This window comes from Pseudoliparis swirei, chromosome 17, assembly GCF_029220125.1.
Source record: "Pseudoliparis swirei isolate HS2019 ecotype Mariana Trench chromosome 17, NWPU_hadal_v1, whole genome shotgun sequence".
Classification (NCBI taxonomy): Eukaryota; Metazoa; Chordata; class Actinopteri; order Perciformes; family Liparidae; genus Pseudoliparis; species Pseudoliparis swirei.
In genome coordinates this window covers 21,689,598-21,709,622 of record NC_079404.1, presented here as the reverse complement: position 1 = coordinate 21,709,622, position 20,025 = coordinate 21,689,598, and the positions used below count along the sequence as shown (strand labels likewise).

At 43.8% G+C, this 20,025-nt stretch overlaps 1 protein-coding gene across 2 annotated transcripts in view; it reads right to left on the bottom strand.

Moving 5' to 3' along the window:
• The window catches only part of atrnl1a (attractin-like 1a), a 239,394-nt gene that overhangs the window by 77,862 nt on the left and 141,507 nt on the right, over nucleotides 1-20,025 (bottom strand). For both annotated transcript variants that reach the window (XM_056435010.1, XM_056435011.1), the window contains 3 exons: nucleotides 19,789-19,867; nucleotides 13,642-13,799; nucleotides 7,119-7,180 (listed from right to left, as the gene is read on the bottom strand). In XM_056435010.1, the coding sequence (XP_056290985.1) occupies nucleotides 7,119-7,180; nucleotides 13,642-13,799; nucleotides 19,789-19,867 (299 nt within the window). The remainder of the gene's footprint in view (nucleotides 1-7,118; nucleotides 7,181-13,641; nucleotides 13,800-19,788; nucleotides 19,868-20,025) is intronic.

Genomic DNA, 20,025 nt, shown 5'->3' with positions numbered 1-20,025 from the left:
CCTTTCAAAATAAAAGCCCGCTGCAGATCAACGGCGTGTAAAGTTTGTGTTGTCGTGTGTTGGTGGGCGGGACTAAAGTCTGACTCCTCCTCTTTCCTCCTCTAAGCATGAACGTTAACGACACGCTTTCATGCATCCAGGGCCCTTGCTAGTCCTTTGTAGTCGCCCCTATGGAATAAGCTGTTGGTACATCCTTCAATCTTTCTTTGTGCTACATTATATAACTCCAGGGTCCAGTATCTGGAGATAACATCATAATTAGCGTAGCATGTCTTTCATGCTAGTACTAGTTGTTAATTGGCTTTAAAAAAAATGAATCACACGAGCCTCACAACACAATCGCAGAGCAGCATCTTCACACCCATTGACTGTCCTCCAGCTACAGCTCTGTTCTTCTCTGGAGAGCGAGGACGACAAAAGGAGGGCGAGATTCTCAGAAGATTTGCGGCGTGATGCGAGAGGCCGCGGTGACACCACAGGCAGCCGGGGGGGGTTTTAGGACAGCAGAAAATGGGGGGGGGGGGGAGGTCAACAAGCAACATGATGCTCTCTAACAATGAACAAGGTCTCTCATGTACACGCAGACAGAAAACACACACACACACACACGCAGCCTGGACGTCCGATGTCTGGGGGGCAGGAACACAAAGCTCCTCTCTCAACCAGAACTTCTGACAAGAATTCAAAAAAACGAGTGGATTTAACAACAGGAAGTCCCTAAAAGACTGCTGAGGCCGGCAGATCGGGAACAATCCCCCTCTTCATCGACCCGCGTGTGTGTGCGTGCGTGTGTGTGCGTCTCTTTGTGCATCGTGAAGGGCATTAGCGCCGTAATGAGCGTGACATCGCCGCCAGGAAATCCCCCGAGGACCGGGAAAACCAGCCGGCTTCAAAGACTTCTATAAGATCATGAAAACTTAAAAACTTTGAAAAAAACCCGCCCCCGACAAGGTCGAAATGTCCTGACGCGGATGTGATCCAAACCCATCGTAACTCTTTCAGTTCCCCCCCCCCCCCTCCTCTCTACCTCCATCTGCCTCATGGATGGTGGAGGTCTGGATTCATACACTCTGTCATACTCGTTGAATGTGTTGATGCAACTCTGGTCACATGACATCTACGTATTCTGCCCCTCCTGGAAAGAGGGATCCTCCTCTGTTGCTCTCCTGAAGGTTTCTTCCCTTTTTTCCCCTGTGAAAAGGTATTTTTTTTTCTATTTCTTGGGTGCTTTTCCTGATCCGATGTGAGAGGTCAAAGGTCAGGGAAGTCGTACGTGTACAGATTGTACATCGTTTTAATAATTTGTGATATGGGGCTATCCAAAATGAACTGAATTGAAGCCAAACTGACACGTCGCCCAAAACGTGATCTCACTATATCTGCAGGGCTAATATTATTATTAATATTATTAGCAGATATACACTGAATATTCCCCTAAATTATTAAAGCCAAGTCAAACACAGCCATGTAACTCCCTCCATGTGGTTTCCCATCCTCCAAACATTTGAAAAACTCTCAAATGGCTGAGATTCAAAATACCCCCCCCCCCCCCCCACGCACACACATTACCTCAGCTCCGCCATTAAGGGGCCCGAGCTTAGCCATCTAGCCGACGGAGCGCGAGTGGCTAATTGTCGCTATTACCGAGGCATCGGGGGGAGGGGGGGGGGGGGAGTGTCCTGTGGGTGTGTGTTACCGCTCCGCCGAGCCTCGTGATAGGTTCAGGGTTTAAGACTCAGGTAATAGCATCAGGACTGATTAGGCAGCCCGGGGAATGCGGTCCGTGTTCCTGCTCTTTTAAGTGGTGCGGTGGCTCGGTTTAAACAAGCAAACAGCGGGCATCCAAAAGCACGAGACATAACACACACACACACACACACACACACACACACACAGGAGAACACAATGAACCCCGGGCGGCCAGAGTGAAGATCAATAAGCTATTTGTTGAACACGAGCCGCAGACGGCTCACAATCGGAAACGGCTTTCCGTCCGCACAAACAGAGAATCAACTGGGAGGAGAGAGACGGGCCAATCAGAGGCCTCCAATCTGCCGAGGGGAACTCAAGCTCTCCTCCAGAGCATCAACGCTTTAAACTTGCATCCGTTGGTCACCGCCCCCCCCCCCCCCCCCCCCCCCCGGAGGATTGTTTTACTCCTGCCATGTTTGTGTTCTTGCAAATGAGGATGAAGTGAGTGAAAGTTCATCCGTGTACCAGATGGCTGCTTTACATACTCTGTACCGTTTGGGGTCACTTAGAAATGTCCTTACTTTTCAGAGAAAAACACTTTTTTATCAATGAAGATGACATTAAATGAATCATAAATACTCTCTACATAGTTAATGTGTAGATGACTATTCTCTGGTGTTTAATGAAGTCTCTCCAGAGGTGTGTAGAGGCCCATCTCCAGCGTTCTGATGGTACATTGTGTTATCGCCTTAGAAGACTAACGGAGGGGTAGAAAACCCTTTAACCCCTTTTTATGCGAGCGCAGCTGAAAACAGTTATGCTGGTGAGCGAAGCTATAAAACTGGCCTTCCCTTGAGCCACAAGTTTAAAAAACAACATTAAGATTTGCAATAAAAATCATTATTCATAACCTTGTCAATGTCTTGACTATATTTTATATTCATTTTGCAATTTATTTGATAAATAAAAGTGTGATTTCTCATGGAAAACACCAAATTGTCTGGGTGACCCCGACCTTTTGAAGTGTATCCAAACATCCTGATGAACTCATACCACTCAAATCTCAAAAGTTTTGTCGGGGGAGGAACTGAATACGTTTCCCATCGCCGGGGGGGGGAAGTGGGACGAGTCCCCCTTCCACTCGTCGTGATTCAGACACATTTCTTTCTGTTCCGCCACCAGACGAACAGAAAGCGTTCAGGCGAGCGTCGACGCGATCACCCGAGTCACTTCACCGAGCGACGGACGACGGCCGCTCTCCCGGGGTGACGGTCCGCCCGACGGTTTGAGAATTAACACACACACAAATCTCTCGGCGTGAGTGCCACTTAGTGCCGAGCAGCTTCTCTGCTGTTTTGGGAGGGAGAGAGAGAGAGAAACTGATTGCTAATCGAGCGAGCGAGAGCGGGGAGTAATTGAACGAAGCTGAACTGCCGTGTCACCAATTAGCATTTGAGACGGTGGAGAGCGGTAAAGTCTGCTTAATTATGGCTAGAGATGCACCGATCAGGTTTTTGGTGCCGATAATACCGATCACTGAAATCAGTATCTGCCGATCCGATAATACCGATCACGGTGGCGATTGAAGCATTCTATTTATTGTGTAGCATTATTGCCGAGGACTATGAGGAAATACATATATAAAGCACCTCAAACATTAAAGAAATTACAGATTTCTTTAAACATTTAGGACTTTTACTTTGAAAAATGTCCTAATTGATCCATTAAAATTGTTTGATTGCTATTATAGGGGATTTCAGATATGTATGGAACACATCTGCATCATTCATTTCCTGGAACACTTGGGGAAATCTATTTACAGGACTTTTCTTTACATACAAAAGTCTGACTTATTTTTATAAACTCTTCCTTGGTACAGTAAAAATGTTTTAATGTGAGCATAATTTAAGCTAAATCTCAGAAACGATCTATAAAGATACAAAATCAGTTCATTGTTTACTTTTATATGTTAGTGTTTGATTTGTCGACATCTTATTTTGAAAAACGGATGTTGTTTCACGTGGTTCTTTCCGCTAACTTTGCAAAACCGGATGTTGCCACTTAAATCCTTCCGCTAAAGTTATCAAAACCCTCGCGCGCTCCCGATAGAATGTGTTTACCGTGAGCATCAGTCTCTAGGGGCAGACATGTGAGAGTCGGCTGAGTCGACCCAGAGATTCAACTCGGGGGACGGGGACGCCGCTCGGTGGTGAGGATCCCCTCTGACCTCTCACTCTGCGGCCCTCGCCGGGCGCATCGTCTCCGTTGCGCCGCGATTGAAACGTCTGATAGTTCTCACAGATGTTACGTCATCTGATCGGCTGTTTTGAGAACGCCGATCAAAACCGATAATGGGAATATCGGCCGATATGGATCGGCGCCGATCAGATCGGTGCATCCCTAATTATGGCCATTTTCCTTATCCCCCCCCCCCCGACCCCCGCCTTCATTTAGAGATGAGATAAAACACATGAGGAGGAGGAGACGTTTTAAACATTTCATAAATCTCTTGCGGAAGGCTGAGACTCCTCAGCCAATCAGAGAGCCACACCAGATGGAAACTTTACGCAGTTCATTTTCTAAAGAAATCTAAAGTCCATATTTAATGAAACCCCACAACGTGGAGGCGGTGTCCTTTGGTCACCACCGCGTCGCATTTACGCTTTTTTCAAAAGTTAAACGAGTCACTTGTGACTCGTTTTCACAGAAGACAGGAACAGAGGTCTCCTGAGTGAAAGTCCTGTGTGTTTTGTTTGTTTTCAACCTCACATTGGGAAGTGACAGCCTGGTGCGTCTCGTGTAGAAGATACAGCTCTCACCATGCCTCCTGCCTCCAGGCTACCCCTCCCCCCCTCACACACACACACACACAGTCATGACTCAGGCTCGTTGGCATCCCGACCGCACAGTGAAGCCAAAGGAAATACACATCCATGAAATGTGGATTCACACATGCACATCGCCTCATGAGCATCTCTGACATCCTGAGAGACAAAGAGGAGGGAAAAACCACCAAGCCCGAGTTTCTTCTTTTGGGAAACTGAATCGTTTTGACCAATAAAATGATAAATGCACAGAGGTTCACAGTCATCAAACACAGGGCATTATTATTAACGTGATCCTACCCGAGTTGTGTTCGTGTCCCCCTGAAGTCCGACGTCGAGATTCTTTTAGCTCCGTTTTGGCCCCCACCGACTCCAGAGGAATAATATCTCTCTTTTTAGCGGCTTAAAAGTTTGACTTCCATCACCAGCTCGTCGCTAAGCGTGAGGCGCGGGGCAGGAAAAGTGTGCGGTGGGTTTATCGGAGCTCACTGAAAACAGCTGCCTGATGCTGGAAATAGAGTTTTTACAGAAAGTTGAGACTCAAATGTGCTGAGCGGGCACATTTTTTGATGCCGAGCGGCTCAGTGGAGGTGGGAGTGAGTGTTGCCTCCTTCATAGAGAACAGATTGGTTTGATTGTGTGTGCTTCATGCAGGTTCAAGTCGAGATAAATAACACTGCTTGTGTATTGTGATGAAGTCAATGAGCCTTTTCACATCGCGGTCATGCTACTGTTATATAAGTCCAGGAAACATGAATATTACATAACACGGGCTGTAAATAAGCCAAAAAACTCATCATGTAGCGCGTAACCTTTTCTCACCGAGAACCTGGTCCAGTGGAGGAGAGATGAACTCATAAGCAGAGCAGTGAGTAAGCCCTCCCAACACACACACACACACACACACACACACGGAACTCTCCCGGCAAAACTTGACGCTGTCCCCTACTGATGACATCATCCCTCTGTGCTGGCCGAAAGGTCGCGGATGTCCGGAAGCCGGCCCTGGGCACACACACGGCTCACTTCCTCACATGGCTGCACAGTGACACACACACACACTCACACACTACCCGCATATATAAATAAATAAATACACAGGAAACACACGCACACACTTGTCCGGTGTCGTAATCGAGTGGTCCTTCCGCAGGTTCACCTACGGAAACCTTGTTACGACTTTTACTTCCTGTAGATCAGGGTCTCAACACGTCGATCGCGACCTGCCAGTCGATCGCGGCGTAGTGTTGGTAGATCGCATCACATTAAAAAGATTGGCCCGCCCCCTGACATGTTCTCTAGAGCACGTCTTTGTTCTTTTATTAAACTAAACGTCTGTTGTTGATCGTATCTCCACAGCAGCATGTCATTTCTGTCTCTTCGCGTTGCGTTAACACTTATCGATCTCCGTCTCGCGCCACAGAGCTCCGTCGCGCGCATCGACCGAACAAAAAAGTCACTTGTCAATCTGTCCGGGCCGGTGAGGTTTCAGCTTTGCAGCGGTGTCCCCGCCGTCCCTTTCATCACGGCCCAGTTCATGAAGAAAACCCACACAGTCAGTTTGCCTCAGCAGCTGCTAGAGGAAGACTAGAGGCCTTTAGATTGTATCATGGTGGAGTTAATGGTTGACAAACAAGAGGAAAATGTTCTGTTTAACCCTCCTGTTACCTTTACATTTACTAACATATTTTACCCTCGGGGGTCAATTTGACCCCAGCAATTAAAACCTCCAGAAAATTATTAGAATTAATATTGCTTCCCAAGTTTAAGTGTGAGGTACTTTATGTTTGTTTGTTGACTACCTAAATAGCCCTTTAAATAAATAAAAAAGTTGATATTTCTGATATGTTTGACACAGTGAAGAACAGCCTGGGGTCAAATTGACCCCAAAGAACACCGACATTAAACATTGAATGGGATCAAATTGACCCGAAAGGTAACAGGAGGGTTAAACATTCTGTTTAGGATGAAGATGTATTAATGTTCTATATGGAAGAAAACTGCTAAATAACTGCTGAGTTGCAGCACCATTGTATAGAAGAATGTATAAATGTATATATGTCTTTTGTCATAAATCTCTATGTTCTCACAAAATATACCGAGAATATCGGTAATATGTGATTAATCATGATTAATCCACAAAAACCTGTGATTAACCCGATTAAAAATTGTAATCGTTTCACAGCCCTAATATATATATATATTCATATATACAAAAAATATATTTGAATATATATATGAATATATATGTAAATACATATATTTATAAATACAAATATATATATATGTATAAAAATATATATATAAATACAAATAAATAAATATATATATATATGTACAAATATATAATTGTCAGTGAAAGTACATTTTCTTCTTTTAAAATTAGTTTCAATATTCAGTCTAGAGAGTTTGAAATATGTTCTTTTATTTAAGCGAGTGAACAGGAAGGAGAAAGGAGAGAGATCTTTGGTGGTCATCCAGGTTAAAACTGGGCTGCATTTGGGAATCATTTAGTTGCCACGAGGTTGTCGATGCGGTTTGTTTATGTTCTCTCTTCAATAAGCGGAGGAGCGTTGCTCTGACAGCATGAGGAAGAGTTACCTGAAGAAGGTGACGAAGAACTGCACCAGGTCCATGATGCTGTTGTGCTGGGAGAAAGCGATCTGTTTAAAAAAAAGAGAAAGAGGAGATTTTTAAGGTTTGAATACATAATGCAATGTTCAATACCTCCCTGTCAAAACACAACAACAAAATAAATACAAATTGCCAACCGGACAAACTTTAAAAGAGTCTCTCCTGCAGCAAAGGGTTTCCTCATGTCGGTAATGTTTACAAAACACGACATTTGAATTATGACGAGGGCAAAAATCATATTAGATTTTTCCGTCAACTTTTCTAAACGGAGCAGAGTTTTCTGTTCTTTCCTCTTGATGACTTGTTTATGGATGCTAGAAAGACACACACCCACACACACACACACACACACAATATGTACTCGTCATATTTGTCCCTCGAGTGTAAAATGAGTTCAGGATATAATTAATTTCTAAAAACTCTTTAATGTCACAGTAGACACGCGTGTCAGTGAGCCGTTTCATGAACTCTTTTATTACTTCTTTTTTAAACGTTCAGCTAAAGTGTTCTATTTCCTTTTAACCCTCCTGTTGCCTTAGGGTCAATTTGACCCCATTCAATGTTGAACCTCCTGTTACCTTTATATTTACTGACATATTTTACCCTTGGGTCAATTTGACCCCAGCAATTAAAACCTCCAGAAAATTATTAGAATTAATATTGTTTCCCAAGTTTAAGTGTGAGGTACTTTATGTTTGTTTGTTGACTACCTAAATAGCCCTTTAAATATATACAAAAGTTGATATTTATTATGTGTTTGACACAGTGAAAAACAACCTGGGGTCAAATTGACCCCAAAGAACACCGACATTAAACATTGAATGGGGTCAAATTGACCCTAAGGTAACAGGAGGGTTAATTGGCAACAAAAAAAAGACTTAAATTCCTGCAATTTTCCTCGCCGAAAAAAGAGGTCCAGCCGGATCCGGTGGATCCTCTGAGACCAGGAAGAGAGAGAGACAAAATGGGGCCGAGCGGGCTTAAGAGGTTTCCTGGCACCGGTGCCGCAGGTGAAAACGGCCTGACGGTGAAGAACCGGCATAAAAGCTGATTTGGGTCCAGAGGGACGGAGCATTACGACGGCATCAGGGGGAAAAGAGCCGGGCTTTGCATTCAGGTCCTCCAATGCAGCAGGATGCAGGATTCACCACACACACACACACACACACACACACACACACACACACACACACACACACACACACACACACACACACACACACACACACACACACACACACACACACACACACACACACACACACACACACACACACACACACACACAACTCCAGCCAACAGCCATCATTTAAACGTACAACAATCTGCAGTCGATAAACACGATATATCAATACGCTTTTTAGGCCACACCCCTTTTCCCTCCCTGATCCACACACACACACACACACACACACACACACAGGATCATCTATACCCGCGAGAAAAAGGGTAAGAAATGATTAATCAGGTGGGAAACAATAAAACATTTTCCTTTTTTAGAGAAATGTAATTGGTTTGTGGAGCAGGTTGTCACCAGGACTCTTGAGGAGGAATATGTTGTTGTTGTCGTTGTTGTTGCAATTACCCAAGGAGAGAGTGTGATAATAACAGAACGGGTCTGAAGGTAAAACAAGAAAAAGGAACGACGACGTAAAAAAAAAAGATGACTCCGAAGACCCCGCTCCTCCAGTCCGGTCATTACCGAGGGCCCCACGGGGGAGGGGGGGGGGGCTCTGTGTACAAGCTGTGACAGCAGGGGGCTGCCTTTCATTTCCCCCAACACTGAACCCAGGGCTTGTTAAATCCTGGAATGAGAGAGAGAGCGTTTGGCTGAAACAATCAGGGAAGAGAGAGAAACGACTCAATGAAGGGAAGAGCGAGGGAAGCATGACGGAGGTAAAAACTAAATATATACATCCAATGAAGGAAGATGGAGTCGGACAATAAAACTGCAAAAGGGGGCGTGGCTAATAGCTTAGCTTCTGCTAACCGTGAGCGAGAAGGTCAGTTTAGAAGTCTGCGTAAGTATATAATAGTTATATATATAATATATATATATATATATATATATATTATATATATATATATATATATATATATATATAATATATATATATATATATATATATATATATATATATATATATATATATATTATATATATATTATATATATATATATATATATATATATTATACACCCACACACACACAAATAAAACCTCACACGTCTTTCCTAATTGGTCCTGATGGAGCAGACGACTGCTGATGACTTCCTGTCTGGTGAAACGGGGAAGCACTCAGCCTCCTCCGCCGTATGGAACATAATACTGACTCAATGCGATGCATCAGATAGACCCTGCTCCTGCAGTGTGTGTGTGTGTGTGTGTGTGTGTGTGTGTGTGTGTGTGTCATAGAGTTAACCGTTTCAACTTCTGTTTAAATCCAATAAAGGACACTTTGTCACCGACATGATCAGAGAGGGTGTTTTGCGAGCGCATATGTGTGTGTGTGTGTGTGTGTGTGTGTGTGTAAGTTATATCTGATTAGGAGAGGCATCCTATTTAATGATGGCAGGCGCAGAGGGTAATAAGTGACCGGGCGGGCAAATCAAATCAGCCGACCAATCGCGGCGGCGGCCCTGAACAGAACGGGCGCTCACCTCTGACTGAAGGCTCTTAATCAGCCGGCCCCGCAGGTCGCAATGCATGCTGGGAGGCGGACAGAGAAGCGGGCGGGCGGCCCGAGAAAAACAGCGGTGTTGTTCGGCAAAAAAAACGTGCTTGTGTTTGTTTTTCCTGCCGTCAATTTTAATTTAGCTTTGTGGAAACAAAGGGCAGATATTACAGTTATTATAGTTATTACAGTTATAGTCTATGTTTGAGACAGAATTTTCTGCTGAATCAAAAACACATGATTTAAATCAGTCACAGGCTCAAGTTCAACAGCTTCTGGCTGAATGAACAGAAAGTTGTTCCAAAACCGAGAGATGAAGAGGCGCCGGGTTCCCACCGAGGCCTCGATCAATAAACATGATTTATGGATTGGAAGAGGATCCAGGCGAGTCCGAGTCGTTTCAAAACGAACAGTGGGCGATGCTCTACATTCCTCTGGGACACATTATGAACTCATTCTGGATATTTCTACACACATTTCGGTATTATCGACCTCTATCATTTAAATTCCTAAAAAAAAAAACCGAGATGTGTAACATTTGCTGAATGTTCTGATCAATAAAAGAAAAGCGCGAACACAAAGGTGTCAAACACAAGGCCCGGGGGCCGAATCCGGCCCGCCACGTCATTGTATGTGGCCCCTGACGTCTTGAAAGACATATGATCACCTTTTCTTTAAAAAAATAATAAAAATCCTATACTTTTATTTTGAAGATTTGAAATTAAATGGGTTCATGTGATAATATTAAAGAAATGTTCTTATGTTACAATATTTCTACACTCAAATAAACTATAATCAAATGAAAGGAGAGTTATTTCACTGTATGTTTGGCAGTAGTTTACACAGTTTCAGGTACACCGGCCCTTTAAGAGGCGGCCATGATGCTGAAGTTTGACACCCCTGCTCTAAAAGGCTTAAATCTAGTGTTCCTCAAAGCTATACACACAGATTCAAATATAGGCCGATTAATATTGTTTTTAAATACAACAGGGATTTCTTTTCACCATCATCATGATACATAAACCTATAAACTTTGGTTGAAATGAACCCTTTATCGACCACGTTAGACGTAAAAAGAAACTCGATGTTCTTCTCGAAACCGACCAGAACCGCCCAGAAATGTTACCTAAAAATAAACCGTCACCGTCAACCACCAGCAGCTCTGCTTTGGCCAAATTAAATCCTTAATAGGCTTTAATAATAAAGCCTTTCATTAAAAAAAAGATGCCTTAATTAAGCTGGATAAGCAATGTCTCACCTCAATTTGGCCTTTTTAAGGACTGCTGATGTATTTAAGCATGTTTTGAGCAACAGGAAGTGCAACAGGAAGTGCAACGTGCGTATGAGCGTGTTGTAGTTGCCGGAGTGCGGAGGATTACACAAACGCGCCCTCGGTGGAATTCAAATGGACCTCGAGAAACTCGCCTCCTCGCTCCTGACCATCTTCCTGTCATTGCTTCTTCACCGTGTGTGAAGGAAGCCGCTGAATAAGGACCCCTACACACACACACACACACACACACACACACACACACACACACACACACACACACACACACACACACACACACACACACACACCTACACACACACACACACACACACACCTACACACACACACACACACACACACCTACACACACACACACACACACACACACACACACACACACCTACACACACACACACCTAGACACACACACACACACACACACACACCTACACACACACACCTACACACACACACCTACACACACACACACACACCTACACACACACACAACTGGCAGCATCCTGGTGAACGCCGTGCCGTGTGTGCGAGGACGAAGGTGCAAGGTCGGCGTGACAGAACCAATCAACATCTGTTCCAGCCCCCCCCCCCCCCCCCGGATGGCGTCAGGTTGCTGCCGGGGGAACACTCGCCCGTTAGTGTGTGTGTGTGTGTGTGTGTGTGTTTTCATGGATTTCTACCTTTCTAAATGACACGTTTGGCCAGGTGAGGATATTTTAACGATTTAAAAATATTTCTTTCCAACAAAGAATGACATTTCTCTTTTTGTGTGTGGCTTAAATATTCAGATTCTGATTAATAAGAGAAGAATTTCCATTTATTTGGGACAACACTTTTCTAAACCGTCACTTTGAGTCAATCTGGACGCATTCATCAAAACAAGTTGATTTTTAATTGGCTATATAACTTTGGAGAAGGTAAATGTCTGAAAATACGGTGGGATCAAAGTAACGTTCAGCAAGGCCACGTTCGCGGTGAAGTCGAGGTCGACTGCAGACGGGAAAGCTTAGCGTGTCGAAACGTTCCCACGGTGACACGTCCTCCTGCAGGAAGGTTTTGACCCGACGCTGAAAGGTTTCAGCCGGGATTCTTCCAAAATCTTTCTCAAAAAGATCGTCTTCAGGGAGGAAGGAGTAACTCCTCCGGGCTCCAGCTGTGTCGCCCAAGAGGTCGTCTGTCCTCTGTGTTCGTACGTCCAAATACATCAGAGCGGGTCATTACCGAAGCTCAGGATAATTTATCACCCCCCCCCCTCTGGCTGTCGGAAGCCACCAAGGTCACGGGGGTCGGACGCCGAGTGCTTCTCGGGTTACACGCGTCCGACAGCGGCCTCCGTCTCCGTAATTATCGGATCACCTTTCCAGCGGGGCAGATACGCGGAAAGGTGATCCGGGAGGGGGGGGGGGGGGGGCAGCGATCGAAGGACAGATGACAACAACAACACGACGACAACACTTCAATGAGAAGACAACAAACAACGTCAATGGTCGCCCACTGGAAGGTAGAAACACGACCAGGTAGGGGAAGTCACAAATGCTAATAAACCCTCAAGTCTCTTCAAAAACATGTTGATACTATTATTATTAAATTCTTTATTTTGTTTGTATTATTTTATTTTTATTATTTTCTATGCAATCTATTCATTATTATTATTATTTTTATTATGTTTTTTATTCTTGGAGTGAGCACCATTTTATGTTTGGAATGGAAAATTATTATTTAAATTATTTATTTTATTTGTATTATTTGTATTTAATTATTCTTTATGCAACCTATTTATTATTTACTTATTTCTATTTTTTTTCATTCTTGGAATGAGCACCATTTGATGTTTGGAGTGGACAGTTATTATTTATATTATTTATTTTATTTGTATCATTTGTATTTAATCATTTTTCATGCAATCTATTCATTATTATCTTTATTTCTATTTTTTTCTTTTTTTCTTGAAAAATTGACGAAAAAAATATACGTTTTATGTTGCTGAAAACTAAATTAAAAAAGTAAAAATGTGATGATGATGTTGAAATTTTGTTAAAAAAACCAATACCCTGATTATTATGCATTGAATATCATGATTTTTTTATTTTTTTTTAACTCGACAGTGAAATATTATTTCCCGTCTCTTTCTCTCCACCAATCGGTCTGTCCGCCCTCTGCTTTAAGCCCCTCCCTCTGCTTCAAGCCCCTCCCTCCATCTATCAATTAGGCCGTCTCCATTTCCTTCCACCTGTGTAATAATCTCCAACACGTCGGTTAACGCAGCGGAACACGTCTCTGACTCCTCCGCCCCGCGCCCTCCGTGACAATCATCCTAAAATATCACCGCCAACGTCTACTTAAATTTTTTATGGATCATAAGGCCGCCGCCGCGTGAATATTTAACGCCGAGGCTTAAACCGGTGTTGCATAATTGATGGAGAGACAGCGGGAAACTCACAGATCATTAAAAAAAAAGGAAAAGGAAAAATTCTGCACGGGACGTACAGCCACATGACGACCCCCCCCCCCCCGGTCAACTCACCTGGATCTTGATTGGCCAGCTGAAGTTGGACACGTAGACGTAGAAGGTGATGTTGTGGTGGAGCCGGAAGTTGAACTTCTCGCACGAGAAGCTGTCGCGGTGCTCCTTGATGTCGGTCCTCGCGATGATCGGCATCTCCTCGCCGGAGATGGTGCCGGCTGGGAGACGAGGGAGAGCAGCAGGGGTCAGGAGGAGAAGTACGGCAACACGGGAGGGTCGTCTTGCACCGGGCCTAACTCGCATCAAGACCTTCTAGCATCAGCACATGGTCTTTCTTGCACCAGGTCTTTCTAGCATCAGGACCAGGTCTTTCTAGCATCAGGACCAGGTCTTTCTAGCATCTGGACCAGGTCTTGCTTGTACCAGGACCAGGTCTTTCTAGCATCAGGACCAGGTCTTTCTAGCATCTGGACCAGGTCTTGCTTGTACCAGGACCAGTGGCGGTTCGTCCATAGAGGGCGCTAGGGCGCCGCCCCTCTTAAAATTTGTAGATGAAAAAAAAAAAGAAGAAGAAAAAAAAAAAACATCCTGTCAAAAAACATTATATGCCAAATCATTTAAATAGTAAATATACCGTGTTGACGCGCTAAATGTGTGTGGGAGACCGTCAGCCTGTCAACAACCACTTAAGTTAATGTGAAAAAATATAATATATCGCCACTCATTATCACGGAGAGAAGCCCCTCCCCTTTTTGGAGGCGATCTAACGTGTGTGTACGGCATCGAGAAAACATTTCAGTCGTTTCGGCAAGGACGGCTTCTCATTGGCGGATGAAACGTGAATCTTGGGTCGCAAAAATGTGCGCTCGTTGGCCAATGACATCGTTTTATTATTTCACGTGGTTGGACTATTCGGCAGATCAGAGACCGGTATCTTCCCTCAGCCCAGAGAGCTCCACGGAGCTGCACGAGCAGGTTGCTAACGGAGCTGTTAGCTGGAGGCTCAGTGAGTAATGCTCTGTTTAATTTCCCCTGTCTGTTGTTCCAAAGGGACTGAAACTCTCTGGACTACAACGGGGTGAGGGATCTAAAGAGCTGCAGACAAGTGTAAAGCACAAATCTTGCCGCAGTTATCTAGCTAAGAGCATGGAGCTAACTCGCTAACAGCCTGAAGCTAACCCTGTTTACAGTCAGCAGAAGGAGACCGAACTGGCATCGAAACACAACGAAGAAGTTCTGAAAAACAGACACATTCCCTCAAGAATAATGGAAACAGGCTCGTCACAGACAAGATGACTTTAACCAGAGAGTTATTGAGAAGTTTGACCACTTTAAAGAGAGGAGGCTACTTGTCTTTACAGTAGTGGGTCTACTCTGTCACCCAATGTAACATGTGATCTCTTTCTGACTCTATTCTGCTCTGAACCTCTTTCATGTGAGGGTGAAACTCTTTTATTTTGCAAACCTCTGAAATCCAACCCAATGTTCCTTAAAGCTGCTCTGAACCTCTCATGCCCAAAGTTACAGTGTGTTGATAGTTGTTATTGGACAGTGTTGAGCACGCTGTGTTCTTGAAATAAAGCTTTGTTTTTTTACAATATTCTACTCAAAACCTCTTTTCTTCTCATTGTTGAGTGATATTTAAATTGCGCCCCCCCCCCCAACAAAATTTCGCCAGCCGCCACTGACCAGAACCAGGTCTTTCTAGCACCAGGACCAGGTCTTTCTAGCACCAGGACCAGGTCTTTCTAGCATCTGGACCAGGTCTTTCTAGCACCAGGACCAGGTCTTTCTAGCATCTGGACCAGGTCTTTCTAGCACCAGGACCAGGTCTTTCTAGCACCAGGACCAGGTCTTTCTAGCACCAGGACCAGGTCTTTCTAGCATCTGGACCAGGTCTTTCTAGCACCAGGACCAGGTCTTTCTAGCACCAGGACCAGGTCTTTCTAGCATCTGGACCAGGTCTTTCTAGCACCAGGACCAGGTCTTTCTAGCATCTGGACCAGGTCTTTCTAGCACCAGAACCAGGTCTTTCTAGCATCTGGACCAGGTCTTTCTAGCACCAGGACCAGGTCTTTCTAGCACTAGGACCAGGTCTTTCTAGCATCTGGACCAGGTCTTTCTAGCACCAGGACCAGGTCTTGCTTGTACCAGGACCAGGTCTTTCTAGCACCAGAACCAGGTCTTTCTAGCACCAGGACCAGGTCTTTCTAGCATCTGGACCAGGTCTTTCTAGCACCAGGACCAGGTCTTGCTTGTACCAGGACCAGGTCTTTCTAGCACCAGAACCAGGTCTTTCTAGCACCAGGACCAGGTCTTTCTAGCACCAGGACCAGGTCTTTCTAGCACCAGGACCAGGTCTTTCTAGCATCTGGACCAGGTCTTTCTAGCACCAGGACCAGGTCTTGCTTGTACCAGGACCAGGTCTTTCTAGCACCAGAACCAGGTCTTTCTAGCACCAGGACCAGGTCTTTCTAGCACCAGGACCAGGTCTTTCTAGCATCTGGACCAGGTCTTTCTAGCACCAGGACCAGGTCTTTCTAGCATCTGGACCAGGTCTTTCTAGCACCAGGACCAGGTCTTGCTTGTACCAGGACCAGGTCTTTCTAGCACCAGAACCAGGTCTTTCTAGCACCAGGACCAGGTCTTTCTAGCACCAGGACCAGGTCTTTCTAGCACCAGAACCAGGTCTTTCTAGCATCTGGACCAGGTCTTTCTAGCACCAGAACCAGGTCTTTCTAGCACCAGAACCAGGTCTTTCTAGCACCAGGACCAGGTCTTTCTAGCACCAGGACCAGGTCTTTCTAGCATCTGGACCAGGTCTTTCTAGCACCCTGTGACATCACACTGACCATGTTGCGTAATCACTGAGACTCCATCGCAGGTCAAATGGTCAACAGTCATAACGGCTATAAAAATATATATATATACCAATCAGCCGAGCCGCTGTAAACGGTCTCGTCACCCTCAGAGCGGCGTCGGTGCCGGTCGGGCCGCCTCACGCAGGCGAGAAATAAAAAATGGCTCCGGTGACACGTCGCAGTTTTTTGTTTTATTCAGAGCGAGCTCGACAATTTTTCTCTCTCCGTTCGCTGAGGTGGTCAGATTCTTTTAGCGCCGCTCGGAGCGCCATCAGCAGTTCTGTGTTAATGGACGCGTTTTTTTATTTTTCCCCAGTCATTGCGACATATCCCCCCCCCCCCCCCCCTGTTTTATCAGGGCTATTAAACACTCTGTAATAGTCACACACACACACACACAGAGAAAGTCCCAAACTGGAGAGGCTCCGGGCCCCCGAGGCCCCGCGTGGTGAGAGCAGAGCGCCTTTTTATCTTTAATTGAAATCAGGAGGTTTATAAAAAAATGGACTCGTGACAGAAAAAAAAAATCTGAAATCTCTTCTGACGTGTTTTTTTTAAGGAGGGGAAATCCCCGGGGGGCGGACAGGAAGTGGATCCCAGCATATTTTATACTTCAGGACGCTCGACTGTGGGGAAGACGGCGCTTCAGAGACGAAGAAAACGACAATTGATGTCACATGTTTCACTTTCAGTTTCATTAGACAGAAAATATTGTTTTTTTGTTTTTTGGACTAAAAGATTATTTTTATTTTAAAGAGAATTTATTAAAAAAGAAATACTGAAATATCAGATGCAATGAAACAAAGAGTGAACATTTTCAAAGGGCTCTGAATACTTTCCGTACTCAGTGTATTTTTAGATGAAAAGAGTATTTACTCTTAAATAATTAGTGATAAACGGGAGGAGTTAAAAACAACACGTGTTTTGCTTTTGGATGTAAACTCAAATAAAAAGTCATTTTTCGTGCGTGTTTCCCTCCGAGTCCAGCGACACGTGTGAATATCCGCCCGTTTCATTTTTCTCGTCTTTCCAAAACGACCGTCTGTCCGTCTGTCGCTTTGAAGAAGCAGCGTTCGTGGCCTTTCGATTGGTCACATTTCACCGCGGCTGACCGCTCATCTCGGTCTGCGCCGCCGTCGCTTGTGTACTGCAGGAATGTCACGGGAATGTCAATTAGTTGACTTTACACTAATTGGCAACCCCCCCCCCCCCCCCCCGCTTCTTGCAAATCATTACATGGTAGCAGCTGTTTGTCTTTTGCCAGTGTGATGGGGAAACTCGATTCCAGCCGGCGTTGGAGTGTCAGACCCAAAGAAAACAATCAAGAAAGTAATCAGCGGATTAATTGGTGAAGCCAAGAATCAATTGGTTGCGGCGCTAATGCCAATAAACCAGTCTGTATCCAAAAGGTCTAGTTAAGAATGCAATCAGCGGAAATATGTAAAACCACCTCTGTGGGGCTCATGTTGGTCTTGTAAAGCTTTTACTTTTATCGACTTCTCCCAAACTGTTTTGAAGAAAATCAATACAAAAAAGAGAGACCTTTATTCAGTGGCGCAACACACTGCAAAAGATAACAAAAACAACTCATGCAAGTAGAAACATCACAAGCCGACTGCGGATGTGCGAATGTGTTATTTGCTGTGGTTTTTTTAGTCATTATTTAGGTCTGTTTGTGTCGTTTTCTATCTCCTTTCGCTCTTTGTTGTATCCTTAAAGTCCTGTCTTGTTAATTTGTAAAATTAAAAGATACATACATATATATATATATACTGTATATATATATATATATATATATTAGGGCTGTCAGCGTTAACGCGTTAATCTATGCGATTAATTTGGCTGCGTTAACGCACTAAAATATTTTAACGCAATTAACGCAACTTTTTTTATTTTTTTTTATTTTTATAAATATACTTTATTAATCCACAAGGGGAAATTAGTTCTCTGCATTTAACCCATCCTTAGTTATTAAGGAGCAGTGGGCTGCAGTGATGCGCCCGGGAAGCAACTGGGGGTTCAGTGCCTTGCTCAAGGACACTTCGACTTGCTTCCGGTGTTCGTTTGACACACGGTTTGACACTGTTTCCGTTTTTAAAACAATTATTTCTCCGCGAAAATAAGGAGCAGAAATCAGTTTAACTCGTGGATGAATCAGTCGGGTTTCCTCCTGCTCCTCCTTCCTCCCGTCTCCCCCTCTGATACACAGAGGAACGGAGGGGCGACGTGTCGGGTGACGTGCCGCGGAAAGAACTCGTCACACGAAACCTTCAACGTGATTTGTCAATCCGTTTGTCTGTCAACATTTCGGGAAAAAAAACAACCAATGAACACTCAGTAAATCACAAAGGATCTCCCACCTCACAGGTAAGGCTCATTTAGCAGCCTGTCAGTCAGAGAACCAGAGGACACGGCGCGAGGACAATGAGCCTTATTTCAGAGCTGAGATTGTTCTGGAATGTTTGATGTATAACACGTGGGTATGTGTCACATGCAAAAGACTTTAAACGGTGAATTTTTGTTGTTGTTGTAAAATGTATAAAATGCCCCCAGCCTCCAGAGGGTTAACGTGATATATTTGAATGTCAGTCAGTTACCAAGGCCACTGGTTCTGCTGCTGTTCAGTGTTAAAGATGACAGGACCAATGGGGTCTCAATATACTTTTTTATTTTTATTAATCTGATGTTTCACTGAAGAAACAATTTATCATTCACGATATTAAATACCTCGCTGGCACTGTATATGTAGGAGCCTCTTTGAAAACACAGCTCTGTGTGAAGTTTTGTCTTTAAAAAGAAGGAAAACACTTTTAATCGCGATTAATCACGATTAATTAATCGCAATTTCAAAATGTGCGATTAATTAGTTCATTTTTTTTAATCGATTGACAGCCCTAATATATATATATACTTTATATATTTATATATATACTGTATATATTTATATATATATATATACTGTATATATTTATATATATATATTTATATATATTTTTTAGATATATATTTATTGATAAATATATATAATTATATAAACTTTTTTTTTCTTAAAGAAACATCAAACGCCAATTAATCTTCGAAAAAACTAATAAAACTCTCCATAAAAACGTAAATCTTTCTGCGCAGCATTCAGAAGGAACCTCGCAACACGAGGACAACTGTTTCCACGGGACACCAAACAGTGAGGCACACTGCTGCTGTGTGTGGCTCACAGACATGTGTAAGACGTCATCACTGTGATCGCATGGTTTAAAACATTATAATAGACGGCAGCTATCTGAACCATCTGAATCATGCGATCACAATGTTAAAATAAGATTATAAAACAAGGCAATGTTTTCACTACCTGTTGAGCTTAAGGACCAGGTGATGTTGAGGTTGAAGTTGTTGGAGGCGTTGATGGACATGTCGAGGTTCTTGTTGGCCTGCGCAGAAAGAAAGAGACAAAAGAAAGAGAGAATATTGTTCGGTACATGAGAAAAATAGAAATGTTCCTTTTTGCCAAAATGGACATTTTTGAAGACTTCGCCTAAATTCTCAAAAAAAACTCCTTAATTTTGTTCTACTTCACTTTATCAAATTC